This window comes from Cryptomeria japonica, chromosome 9 (assembly GCF_030272615.1).
Source record: "Cryptomeria japonica chromosome 9, Sugi_1.0, whole genome shotgun sequence".
Taxonomy (NCBI): Eukaryota; Viridiplantae; Streptophyta; class Pinopsida; order Cupressales; family Cupressaceae; genus Cryptomeria; species Cryptomeria japonica.
Genome location: NC_081413.1, coordinates 364,013,813 through 364,034,136, shown reverse-complemented (window position 1 = coordinate 364,034,136; position 20,324 = coordinate 364,013,813). Strand labels below are relative to the sequence as shown.

Sequence of the window (20,324 nt, the reverse complement as noted above, 5' to 3'; positions counted from 1 at the left end):
TGTTAGGCTTCCTCAGAGGAACTAGGATCTGATAACAATTGTTGGAATCAATGAACACTGAGAGGGGGGGTAATCAATTTTTTGCAATTCACAAATTTATTAATCTGATTCTTCAACCACTAGATGCAAATAATTCAAAGCAAAGTGCAGAAACAAAACCCAAATAAACATACAACCATAACACCAAGATTTTTACGTGGAAACCTGGAAAGGGAAAAACCACAATTGGATTGAGTACCCACAATATTATTATACTATGGCCAGCAGTAGAACAATATTACATGAGAGGAATGCACATGCATTCAGGCACACCACCTAGAGCTCACTGCTCAAATACAAAAGGGTTGCTACCCCGGAGGACTCACTGTCCTACAAATGAGATATAGAAGCTAATACAATGTGTGAACTAGAGTATAGCATTGAAAAATGATAGAAATCAGTTCTGGTTAGGCTCAAGAATTATTCGTTGTTGTTGTTCCGATAAATTGCTCTGTACTGCTCTGCTACTGAATACCAGATCATAAACACTCAAGATGCGCATGTGAAACTGCGCTCAATCGCTCAAAAAAAAATTCGCACACATGCATACATCCCAAAAGATCACCCAACACCAACTTATATATCTGCACCACCAAAGTAGATCTCCAACTAGTCGACTTCACAAAATATCAAAATATGAAATGTGTAGCTTCAAGTCAGCTCAAATCTTCACAAAAACATATTTCAGATCCAAAACATATGATCACACACTTCCCATAAGTCGATCCAATTACCTTGAACTTACCAGCAAACACCAAAATCACCTCAAAGAATCTAATCCACATGTTACACCACCAATTATGAAGATAACCCTATTTTACTACTCTACCAAATACCGAACCCTCTAACACGCTTGAAAATCAACACCGGAGGATAGAATTGCATGATAATTTGCTTCTCATACTCAATCAAGTTAACTCTGATCACTGAAACCATAAAAACATCACCGAAAATGAGAATGGCTCACCAAAATTGTACATTGAGTATTACTGACAAACTTATATCAATTACTCAAGACATCTAAATATCCCAAAATCCATACCGGATAAGATCAATATGTTGAGTTTCCATCAATGACAACTCCTAAGAAATCTCATGCACTAGACATCATCAATCTTCACCGGAGTATCACCAGAATAGTGTCTTTTGCCAATAGGATAGAGGGAACCAAATGCTAATTGGTGAATCTAATTAGAATCTTAGACCTCTCCTTATTAGGATTGAGTCTAGATCTATTGGATTCAACCCTCTTCCCTTGTTTTAGTTAATTCAAATTGTTAGTGGTTTTATTATCTTAATTGACTCCGATTTTGAATTACACTAGTACAATTTGGTGAACCTGACATATCTTATGCTTGCTTTTGATTTATTTTTTTCAAATATGATTCATATGCACACACTTTAACATGTTTTTATACTCAAGTTACTTTGCAAATTGAGGCTTTTTCTTTGTAATTTGGTATTTTTCTTTTCATGACATAGTAAGCAAATCTTACTAGGCTAGTGCAGTCATTTTATCTCCCTCTTCTCCCTTTCATGTGTTGTCCCTTTTATCTTGACATTGGAGTGGTAAGATCCTAAAGTCCTTGGGGGCGGGGTGTGTCTTGTCCCTTTGCAGTCTTGGTAAAAGTTTTTCTATGCAACTTTGTACTTTATGGAGAGAATGCTTAGTCTCATACTCTTGCTAAAGTGGGGGATAAATGTAGCATCCTAAATCGTACCTTCTTACAATTTTCTTTTCATCTAGGCTTCACTTTGGCGTCTCGAATTTCAATGCTTGATTACAGTGCTGATTCTGCTTACACCACCCATTTATTTGACATTTTCAACATTTCCTCTTTGTCCCCCCTCATGTTGAGTCCTGATTTGTAGGAGCAAGGCGTGGTATGTCCTGGTCCTAAATCAGGACTATGGCTACCAATCCCATGTAATCTTAATTGGACCCTAATTTGGAGCCTCACAATGTTCATCACAATTGAGTGGGAATTTGGGCCTCGTTTCAACTTGTTCTGAAAATTTAAATTGTTTTTGAATAGTCAAGTATAAAAGGAGGTCTACTCCTCTCATTTGAAACCTAGCCATAAAATCTTCTAAGCACCTAATTCAGGATCAAGATTCAATTAAAGTGAGAAAGCAATCAATGATTAATCAAGCATTGGAGCAGAAGTGAAATCAAGTTCAAGCATTGAAGCTGGCATCCATGATCCATGTTTTGTGAAGACATCCCACATGAAACCCTAATTCCTTGTAAAGGTCAAACAAAACTTCATCAAGGTATGCATTATTGTTTCAAGCACTTACATCATTTCCCTTAGAAGGAAAGTATTACATTACAACCTTTCATTACATTTATCAATTCAATTTCATGGTTAATTTCAAAATCAGGGTTTGACCTAAGGAAAACCCTTATTCCCAACATCTTTCTAAATAGAGTATATGATAAGAAATGAGAAGAAGCTAATATAATTAAAGCAAAAAATATTGTGCTCTCCATATTTCAACACTCAATACATGGCTAATATATATCCACTTACAAATCCAATCAACCTCCTATTAATCGAGAGGTGTTATAACAAATATCCTGGAATACTATTCATGGGTATAACACATTAACCACTAACTATTGCGATATATTATTATTTCAACAATACATACAACTAACCATCCAAACCAATATTAGTGTGTTGTTTATTTACAACATCACTACTATAATAGTAATTACCTTTCTACATTTACAGAATTACTAATACCACAAATATAATGTAAAATTTTCCTAACATTCCCCCCCTTACTATTTACATGGTAGAAAAACATTTACACACTCTTTTGCAGTATGCTCACCCTTGTGGCATATCCATCTATGTGACTCATGACCTTGATCCAAAAGAAAGGCTCTCTCTTCCCATGGTTTTAAACAGGCTTACCACAAACCTTGACATGAACATCAACCTCCACTCATTTGTTTACTTTGTGTGGTTTTCTGGATCCTCCCCCAAACCCTTCCAAGATCCATGAACTGACTTACTCTGGTACTTTTGTTCACCACTTTTCTTGCACATCAGGGAATTTACATAAAAATCACCATACATATCACAAATGGATCTAGAACATTGGTTATATTGCCCCCAACAATGTGAAATGCCATTTATTCACACAACTAGGAACATTGAAAAACAAAACATATCATGTTGCATCCTGGAAAATAAAGTGCCACCAAAGCTGATAAGCGGCCCCATCGTTTGTGATTGACAAGATGTTGCCAAAATTCCTCCAACCTCCTATGCTTCCAACCTCCAATTTTGAAGCTATTTAAAGCACATATTCTTCATCACTAGGACATGATAGCTCTGTTGGCATTTGCATGAAGATTGCATTAATGAAATGTTATGTTGTCATTGATGTCAATTAACCGGTAATGATTTTGTTATAATGTTATTTTGCAACCGATAGGAAGAATTTGTGAAGGAAACCAGTATTACTAGAGAAGAAGTGAGATCAATTGGTAAACCCTACTTGTTGATATGCTAAACCCTAACCGATGAAGTTTGGTGAATTAGTTGATTGGTTTATGATCTAATGATGAACGGTAATGATTATAAAACATATGCATGTTGTATGAGAAAAGTTTCAAATGGTTTTTGGTGCATAGAGAATGTTTTTTGTCTTGGGAATGAGCAAGTTCATTGCGTGTAATGTAAACCACGTGATGAGTTATAATGTTCAATGTAGCGGTGATCAAGGAGCGGTCAAGGCTATCTTGAATGATGTGTAGTGATTTTTATGTAATCCAATAATAATACTTGAACCGATTTGTTTGTAATCTCTGTGTGAGAATTAGGTTTGTGATGTGTTACCGACCTATTGTTCTATTTATAAGGTCGATGAATTGTTTTGTTGTAGAGTTGGCAATTTGTAGTTGAGAGTAAGAGAGTGTGGTTGCCGAACTAGATGATGTATCTGCAATATGTGTAAAGGCAGATAGGAGCATGAAAAGAATCTAAACAAGTAAGTGTAGTGCTATTCAAATAGATCAGTAAACCCTTGTTGTTTTCTAACTATTACAACAGTCAAATCCCCTAACTGGGTAAGCTCTAACAAGCTTAGTGTTATTCAAATCCTCTAACTAGGTGATCCATTAGCTTGGATTTCAAATCCTCTACCGAGGTTACTCCTTACAGGGTATTGCTTCTAATAGGGCATTATAGTCAATCCCTTAATCGGGTGGTCCCTGACAGGATCTATTCTTATAAGGACTTATTGTAAAGCTTTAACAAGCTTGGCTCCTAACAAAACAAACTTCAGAAGAGTTCAAAATACTTGTGGGTATTCATCCCCACCGTGGTTTTTTCTCATTTGGTTTTCCATGTCAAAAATATTGTGTCAAGTGGTGAATGTTTTTGTGGTTATGTTTACTGTGGTTGAATTGCTTAATTGCTAAATCCACTTTGATATATTATGTTAACCGACAGCAATCTGAAATGTGTTTTACTTGTGTCAGTAAAATATTTGAATGATTTAGTTAAAAGGTTTTGAGAGTTTCAAAGATGCTTTACTGTTAGTTTGTTATAACAGTCAACCGGTTTAACTTGTTAGTATTATTGCATTTGAAGTTCAGTGTTTAAACCAGTTAGTTTAGAGTTTGCTTAGAGAGGTTTATTTTGAGATTGGTGAAAGTTTATGTCAATTTTCTATCTACTGATTCACCCCCCCCCTCTGTAGTTGACCAGATCCTTATTCTTTCATCATACCATCAAGCTCTTGATCCTTCACATGGTTTCCCAATCAGTTTCTTCAGCTAAGGAAGTATGATGATCCAGTTTATCATCTAATAGATCTTGTGCCCTCTTCTTGCAATTCAAGACTAAATGTCCCATTTCATATTAATAGAAATATTTAATTTTTCCTTTTGAAGAAATAGTTTGAGATTTGTACTTTCCTTTTCTTGCTTTCTTTCATACAAATAAGACCTCTTTAGATTCTGAGTCTTCATTATGATCAAGTAGAGTAGATATAACTCCTTCAAGACTCATAGTTACCTTTCTTAATGTGAACACCATTCCAGACATATGTTTAGGCAAACTATTCAGAAGCATTACTTTAGCATAATCATATTTTACCTTTTCATTAATCCCAACTAGCTAATTGAGAAGAGAGTGAAACTTACTGATATGATCTACCATTTTTGTACCTTTCTCAATCTTTAGTCCATACAATAATTGCTTCAATGTTGTCTTGGCACTTTCTGCTTCAGATCCAAAAATCTTGTTTAATGACTCCCAAATCTCTTTTGCTAACGTTGCAAAATCCACATGGTGTAAATATGCCTTTGATAAGCCAAGACCAATAGTTCCCAAAGCTTTCTATTTTTTTATATTCCACTTAGCAAGTTCACCTGCATCAATTGGTGTTGCTGAGTTCAGTTTGACAACATTCCACATATAATTTTCAATCGAATGTAACTGCATCTGTATCTACCAAGTGTGAAAGTCTCTTCCTTTAAATTTCTCAATGAAAATTAATTATTCCATGAGTACTCTTTTAATCAAAGGTGTCGGGCTCAGCTGATAATGCACCTTGACTATAACAATTTGAGACAAGGATAATTAATTTTCTAAAAACAACAACAATACCACTATAAGACTTTATTAAAAAAATAATTTTTAACCTATGGATGTAGACTTCAAAAGAACAAACTAAGCAATATAAACTTACTATTTGAAATGACTTCACTCACATAATGAACCATCACAACCTTTATGCTCAAACCATTCTCCAACTTGGCACCAATATGACTATAATAAACCACGAGCTGCTATGAGCTCAACCACAAAATAGATATGCACAATATCCTATGAGAAGCCTGATCTAATGCAAATGAGAAGCTAGAGACCAAAAAGGTCGAGACAAAACAACCACAGATCGCCACCAACGCCTTCACGACAATGCACAAGCTCTCCTCAAATCAACTTCACGACCTAGGAAAGGTAGACAATAAGAAGCAACATGTCTGAATAAATACGACCCGATCAAATTGATACAACAAAGTTCACGACCACAATATTAACGGCACATGCTAAAAGTTGAAAAACACAAGCCAGATAGAAGGCTCTCCACAAAATGGAAATTGCATTCATGGGCCTGATGATTAGAAATTGTATGTTTATTGATCCATTAATTTGTCAGTCATTCCAAGAATAAATCGTCGGTAATTTTGTGCAAACCAAGCAATGGCCATTGTCAGAGAGACCACGAACTCTTCCCACAATCAATACAACCACCGACTAGATCAACTGGACATGTGACCTTAGAGATGGCAGGTTTCTAAGTCGTTGTGGATGAGCTTTATTTATTCTACTTTCATAACAATGCATCTTTTAGACATTTGTTTGGACACTTCTACGATCCATCAATGCTACATGATTTTTTCATTCTCTAGCAATTGTAATGAAGGGTCGATGGTGCAAATAGACTCGGTAGTGACAACCGATCAAATATATAGAATAGGTGTCCTTAACTCCTATCGCAATGCCTAAACTGGAGGTATCTCCAATTCAAAAAATAATAGGCACAAAATTTGTATTGCTCTGATACCAAAATAGGATATATGGTAAGAAATGAGAATAAGCTAATATTATTAAAACAAACAATACTGTGCTCTCCATATTTCAACACTCAATACATGGCTAATATACAACCACTTACATAGCCAAACAACTTCCTATTAATCACGATGTGTTACAACAAATATCTTGGAATAGTATTCATGGATATAACACATTAACCACTAACTATTGTGATATATTGTTATTTCAACAATATCCTGGAATAGTATTCATGGATATAACACATTAACCACTAACTTTTGTTATATTGAGTGGAAGAACTTGAGATTCCTATGTATCTTAGAGTGATTGTTCATAGGCTTTATGAAGAAGTTAAGGGAAAAATAAAGTCTATTAGGTATTTCAAATTATTTTAGGAGTGAAATAGGTCAAGCAAGGGTGCCCTCTATATATTGAACAACTTGAAGAATGGTTTATTTGCAAGGTGGAGATGGTGTGCATTTGGGAGAGTTTGTGATAAGACCTCTTCTTTAAATTGATGACCATATTTTGATTTCTAAATTGGCTCAAGGGTCGCAAGAGCACTTATATGCCTTGTAACATTTTTGAAAAGTGGTGGGGACATATGTCAATATTAGCAAGACTAAAGTCATGATTTCATCTAATAAAAGAAAGTAGAGCCAACATAAGTTCTACTTTGAAGGCAATATTCTTGAAGAAGTAATGGAGTACAAATATGTTGGGGTTGACTTTAATAATAAGTTTAGTTGGGAGGGTTGTAGAAGGAAGATAACATTGGGAGAATGGAAAGCGTTATATGTGTTATGATAACCGGTGGACAACTGAGAGGTGGAGGGGGGTGAATAAGTTGTCAACAGATTATATTAATCAAACCATTTTATAACCTTTAACCGGAGCATATAAACATTGAATACCGGAATAGAAGAAACAAATATCGGCAAGTAATAAAACTTAAGAATGAAACAAATAATTAACACAATGCAACCATACCACATAACACCATGATTTGTACGTGGAAAACCCGGTAAAGGGAAAAACCGCGGTGGGAAGCCTACCCATAGTCAGATGATACTTCTGCAGAAAGTATGCGATACAATGAGGGGCCTGCATATGCAGGAAGACACACTACCTAGAGCGTACTGCTCATTACAAAATAGTCTCACTGACTACAAAGAGGTTATAACCACCTCAAGATAATTGGACAACAATCCAGAAGAATAAATTGTCAGAGATAGCATCTACCATGCCTGATTATAGTCCCGATTAAGCTCAATACCGGAGGCCTTTGACCTCTTACTTAAACCCAATTCAATCACCTATGATCGACCAAATATCCTTCGCATATGATATATCATTCCATGACCATGAACATATTTTCCATTCCCATACCATTGCCATGATCTACAATGAGATCTTACATCAATTTATACAAACCCTAAGGCCTAAACCAATTAGGTCGACCCCCTGAAAGATATTACAATAAGATCATTACATACATCCATATTACAATGATATGTCATGTCGGCTTTAGACCAAAACAACAATAACCAATCCATAAATCATCCCGATAACGTGTAGAGAACACGTTAAAATGATACCGATCCATAACCTAGATAGGTACCGGACCTAATCTAGGTCCACCACACCAAAGCGATGTCTCCAATCAGTTAAGGCATGATCAAGGATCACATTCTGCATCCTGAATTCTATCTAGAAGCCGCACCAACACCACTTATCATTCTGTCAAGGTTTATCAGTGAAAGCTTTGCTGGTTAAACCTTAAACCCTTACCGGTAACACAAGATCTTCTGCTGGTAACCAAAACCTATCTGTCGGTAACCAACCAAAACAGCTAGTGTTGACATCAATGACAAAACATCAATGCAACACATAATCAATTCCTGCATATTGCCATCAATATGTTCTTCAAACTAGATACAAAAAGAGACAAAACTATGAGATTGAAAAAATACTTAATTTCTTTTTAGGCTTACAGTGCTTCTAATTATGCTATATGGGTGTGAATTGTGGGCTAGCAACACTTTAGACTCAAAATGGACACAAATTGAGAGAACCTAGAAGCACTTGATCACAAGCAAGTTCAAAATAATTTTTTTGGTTCCTTATGATATTATATTGAGTAAAACACGAGCAAATCCTATTGAAGGAATTGCTATGGTGTGTCTATTAAGATATTTAAAAAGAATTGAACAAATAGAAGTAGGTAGATGGCCTACAATTATTTTCAATGATGTATTAAGAAAAAGAAATAAGACTTGCATGAAACAAAATAACAAATGAATGAGTAAATGAAATTTATACTTGAATGCACGACCCACACATAACAAAGAGATAAAATGATTTTGTTATGTATAATTTCACTACATGGGGTAAAGTGCTAGGAAGAAAGAAAAAATATTATATTGATGAATTTAACCCTACTTGTGATCATCAACAAAAAGTATAAATAGGGTCTAATATTCCATTGAGAGCCAAATTCCTTATTCCTCAGTTAAGAACTAACTTTCATCAACTTTGATGCGAAACAAAGTGGTGGAAAGGGCCAAAAGAAGCATGAGAAGAAAGGATGTGTATTTTTGCACTACCAAGGCAATGGAATAAAAAACACTTATTATTGTTGGTAATAAGCTAATTCTAGACCAAAGATGGATTGGTCTTATAGGGTCTAATAGTTCAATTGGTAGAGCACTCTAGTAGCAAATGTAAGGTCCTACGTTCATGTCCTAATTGGTCTATAAAAATATTGACTTGGTATCAAAGCTAGGGTAGGTTAAGATCCCCAAGCACCTAATGTGGCTTAAGGGGGCTTGTTTATAATAAGCCAAACCTATATAAAAGATGAGATGATCCTATAAGGGCCAATAAATAAGTAGGTATAACACTCTAACAACAAATGAAAGGTTCTAGCTTGGAGTCCTAGTTGGTCCATGAAAGCTCAACAATTGTGGAGTGTGATGTCTTTAGGGACACCAAAAACAAACATGAAAATGCCTTCTTGGTAAAGTTTATTTAGAAAGGGCATTGTTGAAAAGTTGGGGAGAAAAAGATTGAAATGCATAAGTAAAAAATGATAAGGCAGAGTGTCCTGTAGACAAATTTTAGCTTCATGGACATTAATTTTTTTCCTTTTTTTTTCAAAAAAAGAAGAGAAATACCTAAGGGAGAGGGCCTTATAGTGGAGCATCTTAACTTTGCATCTCCCAAAATCCTATGTGGGTATTTCAAATCACCATTAGTTTTGTATAACAATTTACTTATCAAGTCCCCTAGTTAGAAAATTTGGTTTTGAGTCCACATGCTCAAATATGATGCCACATCAACATGTTTTTTGTTGAAGTATCCAAAATAATCCCAACAAAGTAAGACCAATAGTTGTGCGTTATGTCATGTTTAATTAATGCACTAATGCGACATCACATAATTAGTTGAAGAACATAAATGGACACTGAGAGGGGGGGGGGGGGGGTGAATTAGTGTATTTTAAAACTTTAAGTTCAATGTGTAGATTCTAAGGATGTAATACAAACATAAACACACACACACAAGAGCACATCACATAACACCAGATGTACAAGGAAAACTCAATGTGGGAATAACCTCGGTAAGAATAGCTGCTGGAGTCTACTGCTCCAATCTAGCCTCACAAGGAAAATAACAATTTACAAGATATTTTAGGGCACCAACTCAAGGAGCACCAACCCCTAATTTTTATGTGCACCTACTCAAAGGAGAACCTACCCCTTCTTTGAGCACCACTCAAAGAAAATACAATAAGATTCAGGTTTACAATGATAAAGCCAGGTTACAAATGAATTTTGTAACACTATACAATTCTCATATCTTGAAAATGACTCTATTTGATTATGAGGATTACACCCTATCATTTCTCTACAAACAATTCTCTATTCTTCTTCTTTGTTCTCTACTCTTTTATCTTCTTTACTCTGCCACAACTTGACCTATCTTAGACTACTCTTTGTCCTCAATCTTTTGCTGCTACAACAACCCTCACTACTCTGTTTCTGCAAGTGCTCACACTCTAACTCTCTCTGTTTATGCTATTCAACAGTGCACTTCACTTCAACACATCACATCTCTCCCACACTCAACTTCAAGAGATGTCTTTAGTTTCACAAATATCTCTCTCTCATCTACTCCCATCGAATCATATCAGATTGCTTTGCCTATTGTTAGCTCTCTTTTTCAACAAGATCTTATTCTTTGTCTACATAATGATTTCAGACTGGTTGCATACATTAAATGTGTTTCATCTATCTTCAGGTCGATCGATACATAGATTAATAAACTTAGTAATCTGAATCTGCCCTTCTTAAATGCGGCCTGCAGTAGATTAGATTTGATCTTTTGAATCAACTAACCCTACTTTGTTTTCTGCCCTTTGGGATTATGTTCGATTCACTTTTTGTCACTGGGTTGCTATTTTTAGCAAGCTTGATCTGTACTCCAAATTTGATCCTACCTCTGTCGATCATCTTGAGCCCATCAAGCATCTACAACTTAGTTGCTATTAATGAGATTACTATCATCTTATCGATCTACCCAGACAAGTTTGATGACTATATGAGATCCACGGTCATCGACTACAACATATATGATCTATTCTGTGCACCAAGGAGCCACATGTCTTCACACTCTTCATCTAGATTAGATGGTCAAGGTTGGTTAGAAACCATGTGGACAATCAGACTACTCAAATCGGTCAATCTTTGAATGTTGTCACTAACTTTCGTGTTATGCTGCACGTATCAGGTTATCAACAAACCCTTATCCTGATCTACTCTGTCAACTGAAATTCTCATTCCTCATGTTCATCGCCATAGCTATCCCGAAAAAATAACTTTCAGATCAGATGACCTCATATTGGAATAGCCCTTAATTATCGACATAGAAAAAACATGTTGACTCGATAGTGTAAGCTATTCCAAATCATACTGTCAACCTCTCTTTGTCGGCATAGGTTACTCCAATGAGAGCCTCCCCTTTGATTTCCTTTATTGCCATAATCTATACTGAACCATATTCTCCATGTTGATACACCTTATCGACATAAGCTATCCCGAACTGAAGACATCAAGCCAAACGACCATTCATCGAAATAGTCATAACCATCGGCATAGAGAAAACATGCCAAAATGATAGAACAAGTTATACCAATGACATATTATCGATTTCTCATTATCGACATATGTTATCTCGATGATCAAACTCCATGGTGACGAATGCCATCAGAATAGGTTATTCCGAAAGCACAACCAAGAGGTCAACACTTCATTTTCCTCTATCAACATAGCTTGGTCTATTGACATAGGGGAAATTTGCCATTCTGTCCTTGGTAGCTATTTCGATACACCTCCTCGGTTTCCTTGTCGGCATAGCTATTCTAATATGACAAAAGCACAAAGAAAACTCCAACATCGGTATAGTTACTCCGATCTGATAATGCTGCAGTATAACTTGCGTGTTATGCTGACCGTAAGGAATTGAAACCATCTGCAACCTGCAACACTTGTTTTTATGCACTCTCCACTCTGCAACACTTGTTGACATCATTGACAATAATGCCAACGTCAGTTACTTTTTTAAATTTAAAGAAACTTTAATAAAAATATGTAGAAAAGCAGTACTTAAGTACTCCACCAATAACTCATTGTAATCATCTTCTATATCCACTATAGAAGTCCGTCCCATTATAGAGTTTTTTTCTTCTATATCCACTATAGAAACCCATCAATGTTTAGCCTCCTCGACTTTTAAAAGTAGTTCTTCTTCTACTTGAGCACTCCCCAGTCCCCCCAATGAATTCACCGTGAAAAAAGAAGTTATTTTTCCTCAACTTTCTATGTGATACGTACGTTTAATAGCGTTATCTAAAAATACGAAAAAAAATAAAATACGGCAATCTCCCGCTATCTTGGACGTGGGGGTTGTGGAGAATCAGAATGGAGAGCAGCAGGGTGGGAATGGGAATGGGAATGAGGATGGTAATAGGGATGGGGATGGTAATCCCGGTGGCGAGCGGGCCATACGCCCGCAGATTCAGTTTCCTAACAACATTCACACGCTCTTGTCTAAGCAAAAGGTCTTTCTTGTTGAGGCCAAAGCTTAAGCCAAGCCCATCAATTATTATACCACATGCGCGCAGTAAGAATTCTATAGATGTGGATGACTTATCAGTGTTCCGTTTTACTCTGGGTGCGTTTGCTTCTCTATCCTCATCCCTACCCAACCCTGCCCGTATTGAAGATATCAAAACATAGAGAGATCATGGCCTTATGAAATTATGTATAAGTGTTTGCAGGAATAGTGGGATTTGACGAGTCTTACCTACCGAGAATCATTGGAATCCTTTTTGGTTTTCTTTTGGTGTTAAATCACGTTTCCACTCAGACTTCAGTCACCGCAGCGCAACTTGTAAGTTTGCAGAACTTGGAATTTTCTTTTTACACATTTTTTAATTTTTTTTAAAGTTTAACATTTTTCAATTGTCTCGACAGAGATCAGAATTCGTGGGCATTTTTCTAGTTGCCATTAGTATCAGCATTCCATATGTCGGGAAACGCCTCAAAGTATGCATTCGCAACTTTTCTCCTTAGACAGTCATTAATTTCATCTACTATACTCTTCCCTTATATACTTGCTTATGTAAAAATACAATGCAGAATGAATTACTATATAAGCGAATCACTTGTTAATAATTCAAAGAAGATAGAAGAATTCAAAATAGAATCAAAGATTCAAAACAATAAACAAGACACAAAATACCAAATTTATAATGGTTTATCAATTGACTACACCCACTTAAACTTCTTATTATTCACTGTATCTCATGTTTTTACAGTAGCATATATATAGATGCATATTACATTATCCACTCTTTAAGAAATGAACAGACAACTGGGAGAGGAAAAGAACAAAGAAGCTGGATGGTCAACTGTTAAACTTCACACCCAACAATCTCTCACTTGAAGTCCAACAATCTCCCACTTGAAGTCCAATCCATACAGCTTCGAACAGTGACATCTCCTGTGTTTCCTTTCTTAACGTCAGAATTGTAACCAGCCCCAAAGAAGATTTTAACTTCACCAAAGACTGTTCAACAATACTTCGAATGAGTCTTCTCCAAATTCTATTGGACTCAATAAAATCTAACAGTTGAACATCTTCTCTTACTACTTTACTAGAACAAACTCACCCATTAATTCACAATCAGGAACACCACTTTCTGCAGGTTCAAAATACTTTCCTCCATCCACATAAGAACCTTAAACACACACACACAACATGGTCACCTTCTCCTATGCTCCCTTCTCCGCACCCTAAACAGAGCCTCTGCTAACCCACAAAGAATCATTCCATTTGTAAGATTCAACCACAAGTTGTCAACTTTTTCATAATTTGCTTCATCAGATCTGAACAAAATTTCTCTGCGATTCCCCATTCCATGGACCATAGAGTTGTCTCAATTTCTGCAACATTAATGTTCTCCACTATGTACAAAACATTATCCTCAAAACTCTACACTAGGTGGCTATTTTCCCCATTCAAGGCCTTGAGCCTCAAAAACAGAGGATCCTCCTCGCTCTCAAACCGTCTATCAAACATCATCTTAGACACAGACCACCGCCTGTGCAATCATAGTGTTTCGGGAGACCACATCGATCTGCAGCATTTTGTCAAACACATTGCATCTTTTTTGTACACTCCCACATTCTGCATCCATGTGTATAATGTAATTTCCCAAAACAGTCCATTTATGAGCTCCATATCCAAGGCTGCCCCCATCACCAACATCTTTGCGGTGTGCCTTTCGACCGCATCGCACAACATGTTCCTTGCATTATCATCTCACCCACAACCATCAATATTATGACCGGAATGAATTCTCTGCATATTAATATTGCTATTTATGCTATTTTATGAGGAGTGCGATGACAAAGAATGAAGGGCCTTGTCGCTGTTTTGGGAAACCCTGCCCATTCCATGCTTCCTTCTTAGCATGCAGTTGACGACCTCATCCCTATCAGCCGATTTCACCTTGACTTGTTCTGTCAGTTTAGTCCCATTCCGTTAATCATGGAAGTGCTTGCTTGTCTTTTAACAGATCGATTCCCTCATCTCTCTTAAAGCTTGCAGCCAATACTGGCTTAGACAGAGAGAACACAACTCCAAAACGACTCCCCTTTCTCTTTGCTTTCAAAGCATGGCGAGTATGAGTACGAAGATGAGTTTTCATTGGCTTTCTGATAACAAATCCATCCTTCACTAGCTTTCGAATGTTCTGCCTGGAATTAGCCATGGAAATTTTGTTAATTTCTTTCTCTTCACCAACTGCTACGACTACACCTGCATCACTCTTCGCTGTCACAAGTTCATGGTTGCTCAAACCATTGATACATGCCACAGCTGCATCAAGAGTTGAAAAAGAAACAAACCCAACATCCTCCTCGTTTTCCCAACCATCTGTTGCATCCTTGTCTGCATTCTCTTCATTTTGCAGCAGTGAAGCTTCCTTGTCACCTCTCCATTGGTCCCGTTGAACACTAGTATTCTCACTTTCGTCATCCTGGCAATGTACACGGCACACAGAGGTGGATTGCTGGCTATCTTTTCCGTCATTTAATGATTTCTCTAAGGCAACCTGATTCTCAGCCTCAACTAAAACATGCAAATTCTCATTCTTCGAAGGATCTGGTTTCAAGTCTCGCTTCTGCTACAGATACTCCCTATTACAACCATAAGCTATTGGACTTTTATTATAGATTCCAATATGCCAAGAAAATCTTCAATGATTCAACAACCTCTTCTGAGTAGCCAAAATCTCACACAAAGGCGAATCTGAAGTAGCATGAACAACTCCCACTTCAGCGTGACTCCCTACTACATAAAACACCCAGCTCCAGGATCCAGCACCCAAACATCCCGCCGCTCAACTTCTTCACAACTGCTCCTTGGCTCTAACCAAGCTCTAATACCAATTGTTAAATAATTAAAAGCAGATAAAAGAATTCGAAACAGAATCAAAGATTCAAAACTTATAAACAAGACACAAAACACCACATTTATAGTGGTTCACAAATTGACTGCATCCACTTTCAAGCAAGCAAAAAACTCTTATTATTCACTGTATCTCATGTTTTTACAGCAGCATAAACATAGATGCATATTACATTATCTGCTCAAGAAGAAATGAAGAGACAATTGGGAGAGGAAAAGAACAAAGAAGCTGGATGGTTCAACCGTTGGACTTCACGCCCAACACAACTCTACAACAACCTATGGCTTGTTTACAACTTTGTGCCATCTTTGGCGCTTTTGGTGTAATATTCTTTCTTCATTGGGGTATTTTGTTATTATTTTTTTAAAATGTTTTTTACTATGAAAAAAATAAAAGATATAAACAAAACAATTTAAAAGAAAAAAAGGACCTCTTTCTTTATAAAATAGGGGGGTTTACTTTTGGGGTGAGGTATGCCCCCTACAGCTCTTGAGCCTGTGGTCAATTACATTACCACCTTCTTACAATTAAGTAGCTTGCCAATAAATTTAGTGGTTTATCATACGTGGTGGCCTACGACTCCTCTATAGATGGCTCTGCTACTTTTGCCATCCGTGTTCCACCTTTGAGCAACCCAGGCACCACCTCAGCTAGTGGTGCCACCCACAGGCCTCTAACTTGCCACCATCACCCAAACAAGGACCTCCTTCCATTGCGTTTTTTGGTTTTGTTGGCAAACTTTGGAGGCTGATAGTTCCTTCATTTGGTGTCTTTTTCAACAATTTTTTTTAATGAAACGTGCTAGAATTTCATGTACTCCATAGTTGTGTAGACGGCTTTCGATTTTGGTTTTTTTTTTTTTCTAGAAATTGTAGATTCTCAAAGGGGAGGTTGTTTTGAAAGCTTTTGGGGCTTCATGGTAGCTCATATTGAAAAAAAATTTAGGTGCATTTTTTTGAAAGTTTACGGTTCTTCATTTTCTTCACATTAACACAATCTAATTGTTTCCATTCTATCTATAAATTGTACTTTTAAGCACATTGACATTTTTTTGGCATTTGTAAATACCAAGCTCAAGTTCAGTCTATTGTTTTTTGCAATTGAAATTGTAAATGCTCTAAACTATAAAGTGCCACAATCATTTTTGCTAGGGTCTATTACTTGAGCTATTTTGGGAGGGGATGGCATGCAGAACACACTCAATTGTAAAGTGCTAGTTCTATCCTAGTCTTTGGGTTTTAATCCACAGGCAATTTGGGCATTTTGTACTCCATGAAGTGATATAAAATTCCAAATTTTGGGGGGTTCATCATGTTTTTTCTTTCTCTTTTATCCATTTCAATATCCTACAAAAAATTTATCTTGCTTTCTCTATAAAGATCATGGCATCTCCGAAGACTTTCCACATCCAATATGGAAAAATGTTTTTATGTAGGTTTTGCACCTCTTTAGCAAGATTATTTTATGAAGCCTTCCAAATCATTTAGAGTCAAATGTGCTTATTGTTAGAAGAAAAATCATCATGAATATGATTTCTTTTAGAAGTAGATTAATGGACTAAAGCAGCTTCTTTAAGAAAATCATATTAGTTTGTCTAATTCTTTTATATTTGCAATATTCATTAGATACTCTTTAGTGGGTTCATATTTGTCTTCTTGATTATTAGGATGTCCATTTGCCATACATACCCAACATGTTTGTAGAATGCCATATTTATAATCTTGATGACACCACGTAATGTCCCTTTTTTGGTCCATTCCAACATCTTTGGAAACCCCCAACTTTCTTGGAGAGCACCAGTGTCATTGGGAAAATATTTTGACGGTGGCAGAGAGTTCTAAGAGCCAAGAGGAGTATAATGGTATCATTTATGTGTAGATCCAACATTTTGGGAGCACTCCACACTTCTTGGAGAAGTGTGTCATCTTGGGATAATGCCAATATACACATAGATTGATTTCCTATGCACTGAGGATATTGAGGGTGGATCGAAATTCATATTTTGTGCTATTTTACTATTTTCTGTAACTTTGGTGGTTGTGTGGGAAATAAGTAAATTATTAATTAATTAAATCAAGTTGTCTAAGCTCAGATAATTTTATTTCATTAATTTTTTATAAATTGACTTTCTAGAGTTTAAAATATAAAATAAATTAAAAATTTGCTTGGGGGCAAAAAAGAGAAAAATATAACGAAAAAGAAAAAAGTGTTTTTTTCAAATTGCAACAAAAAGGCAAAAAATGCTTTCTCAAAATAGCAACAAAAATGGTATGTAAAGAGGTGAATGAGGAGGAAAAGACATTCTTGGCATTATATATTTTTACAACCCCTAGTTTGAAGAGATTGAACTTGGTTCATTCTTCAGCTGAAGGACTAAAAAAACACTTTAGGCAAATAGTTATGTGGACAAAAACCCACCTATTTGTTTGAATAAATTCATTGGTGCATATAATGTTTAAAGATTGAGAAAATTTGTGCCAAGAATTCAAATTGATATTTCTTCAATTTGTGCTTTGCTTGGTGAGTGAGTCGGAATTTATTTTTTATAATATTTTCAAGAAGATTTAGTAGATTTATTTCTAGATGAGTTTTGGACAAAGTGTAATTAAAGATTTCAGTTTGTAGATTTTGTTGAATAATTATTGAAGATATTTTAATGACAAATTTACCATATTTTGAAGTTTCCCAAAAATATTTGTGTGAAAATCAGAAATTAATTATTGAAATAAAGGTGAAAGGTTTATTGTAATGTCCCCATCCTAGTCAGGGACTTGGGTTTGAGGAGTTAGCCTATTTTTGGATTCTTGTAGGCTAACAGGGTATGGATAAAGGGGTCAGTAATGCAGTATCTTGAGGAGTGGCCTGTCTATTTGTTCTAGTTCAGTGTTGAGTTCAGTTCTGGTCTTCGTTTCATCAGTTTTTGACACTTTATGAGGAATTCCTATATTTTAGGGAAAAAATGTTAAAAATAGACATGGTCCTATTTTCATTGGCATGGTGAACTGTGGCCCTAGCTTCTGACAGATTCAGTTTCCGAGCAATAATGAGAGAGATGAATTTTTAAGTGGTTCCACAGGCAATTAATATTTTAATGAAATATTAATATAATATCATAAAGTGCATCACTTAAATTATTTAAGTGAAAATTTATTATCTCCTAAGCTAGGCGTTGCTTTTAGGGTTTAGTTGGAAACCCTAAAAGCAAGTTATAATTTTTAAATCCCTAATTGCCAAAAATCGCACCTTTTGGGCATTTAGGCAGCCAAGATGGAAATTAAACCTCATTCTTTGATATTGAGCATTTGACATTTTCTTCTGAGCACTTGGCTATGGTGGCTAGGGTTTGGACCTGTTTTGGAGAGCGTGCATTCTTCAGAATTCAGTAGCTTTGAAATTGTGAAAGATCAATCGAATTGTTGCAGCTTGGTTGGCTTCATTCAGAAGTCAAATTGAATTGAATTGGGGCAGATTTGGCTTCTTACAAGGCAGATTTGTTGGAGGTTTCCCTATTTATTGTTTTGTAATTAATTCTTCTGTGGTTTGGAGGCTTCTTTCCCAAACATACAACTTGCTCATTTATTGGCACCATCTTCCACTGTTTGGGTTTCTTAGTATTAAATAAGAGCAAATCTGAATTGTTTGAGAATAAAAATTAGAACTTTGTAAGTTGCTGATTTATTCTTTCTCTTCAATAAATTGGCTAAGGACCTACGGGTATGCTTCTAAATTCTCTAATTCATTGTTTTAGTTGATTAAATTCATGTATTATTTCAATATGGTTGCAAATTAAAGAAACCCTCTTCTGCAACTTCTGTCTATTTCTGAAAGACCATCTTAATAATTAAAAATTACAAAGAAGATCTACAAATTACAGCAGTTGAAGAGTTGAACTAGCAAGGGTTTATCACAGTGGTATCGGAGCTTTGATCCTGCCTTCCTGGAGGGTTAGAATTTTTTTTTATGCATCAACAACAGACTGGGCCTCATAGGTATTACACACGCAAGAGACCTGATTTACAGGGTGATCCTAATCAAACTGAAGAAATACCCTCGAAAATTATGGGGGATAGGAATGATGGTGAGCCACGCAGAGAGGCTGTGAACAATGAAGACCAAGATGCCGGAGTTATTATGAGGGGTTTAGTAACAGGGCAGTGACAAGTGGCAAATGTGTTGCAGCAGTTGACTACAGGCATACAACAAATCACTGTGCCAAGGGGGCAAAATCAGAACCAAGAGGAAAATGGTAGTGTTGCTGGTCGCCCGAGGGCAAGAGTGACTCCCACACACACCTATGATAGGCCTACATGCCCAACCTTTGTTAGAAATGAACCTGAAGAAGAGGACGTGGCTGAGGAGGAAGATGAGGTGGCCTTCACGGTTAACGTAACCACACTTCATGATGAATGGGATGCATTACCACCAAGAGTTAAGGAACATCTTAGCTTTGATAGGTTTATGAGTCAAAAGAGGGAACACAACAAGAAGTGGAATTGGAATGACAAGAAACCTTGGAACAAAACTAATGATCTCAAATATGCAATCAACAAGCTCATACTTTCTACTTTTGATGGCAGCGGTAGTGTTACAGCTAGAGCTTGGATTAGCAAGTTGGATACCTTCCTGAATCTATGTCCTATGTCAGAAGAAGATGCTATTAAGTT

The 20,324-nt window shown here is 36.3% G+C and overlaps 1 protein-coding gene across 3 annotated transcripts in view; it reads left to right on the top strand.

Moving 5' to 3' along the window:
- The first annotated feature begins 12,428 nt into the window (after positions 1–12,428).
- Positions 12,429–20,324, top strand: part of LOC131076827 (protein COFACTOR ASSEMBLY OF COMPLEX C SUBUNIT B CCB2, chloroplastic) — a 66,337-nt gene continuing 58,441 nt past the window's right edge. The window contains exons 1-3 of one of the 3 annotated variants that reach the window (XM_058014155.2): positions 12,429–12,857; positions 12,964–13,076; positions 13,160–13,231. In XM_058014155.2, coding sequence (XP_057870138.2) covers positions 12,605–12,857; positions 12,964–13,076; positions 13,160–13,231 — 438 coding nt within the window. In that variant the 5' untranslated portion in view covers positions 12,429–12,604. The remainder of the gene's footprint in view (positions 12,858–12,963; positions 13,077–13,159; positions 13,232–20,324) is intronic. The other 2 variants (XM_058014156.2, XM_058014154.2) reach the window with 2 other exon arrangements.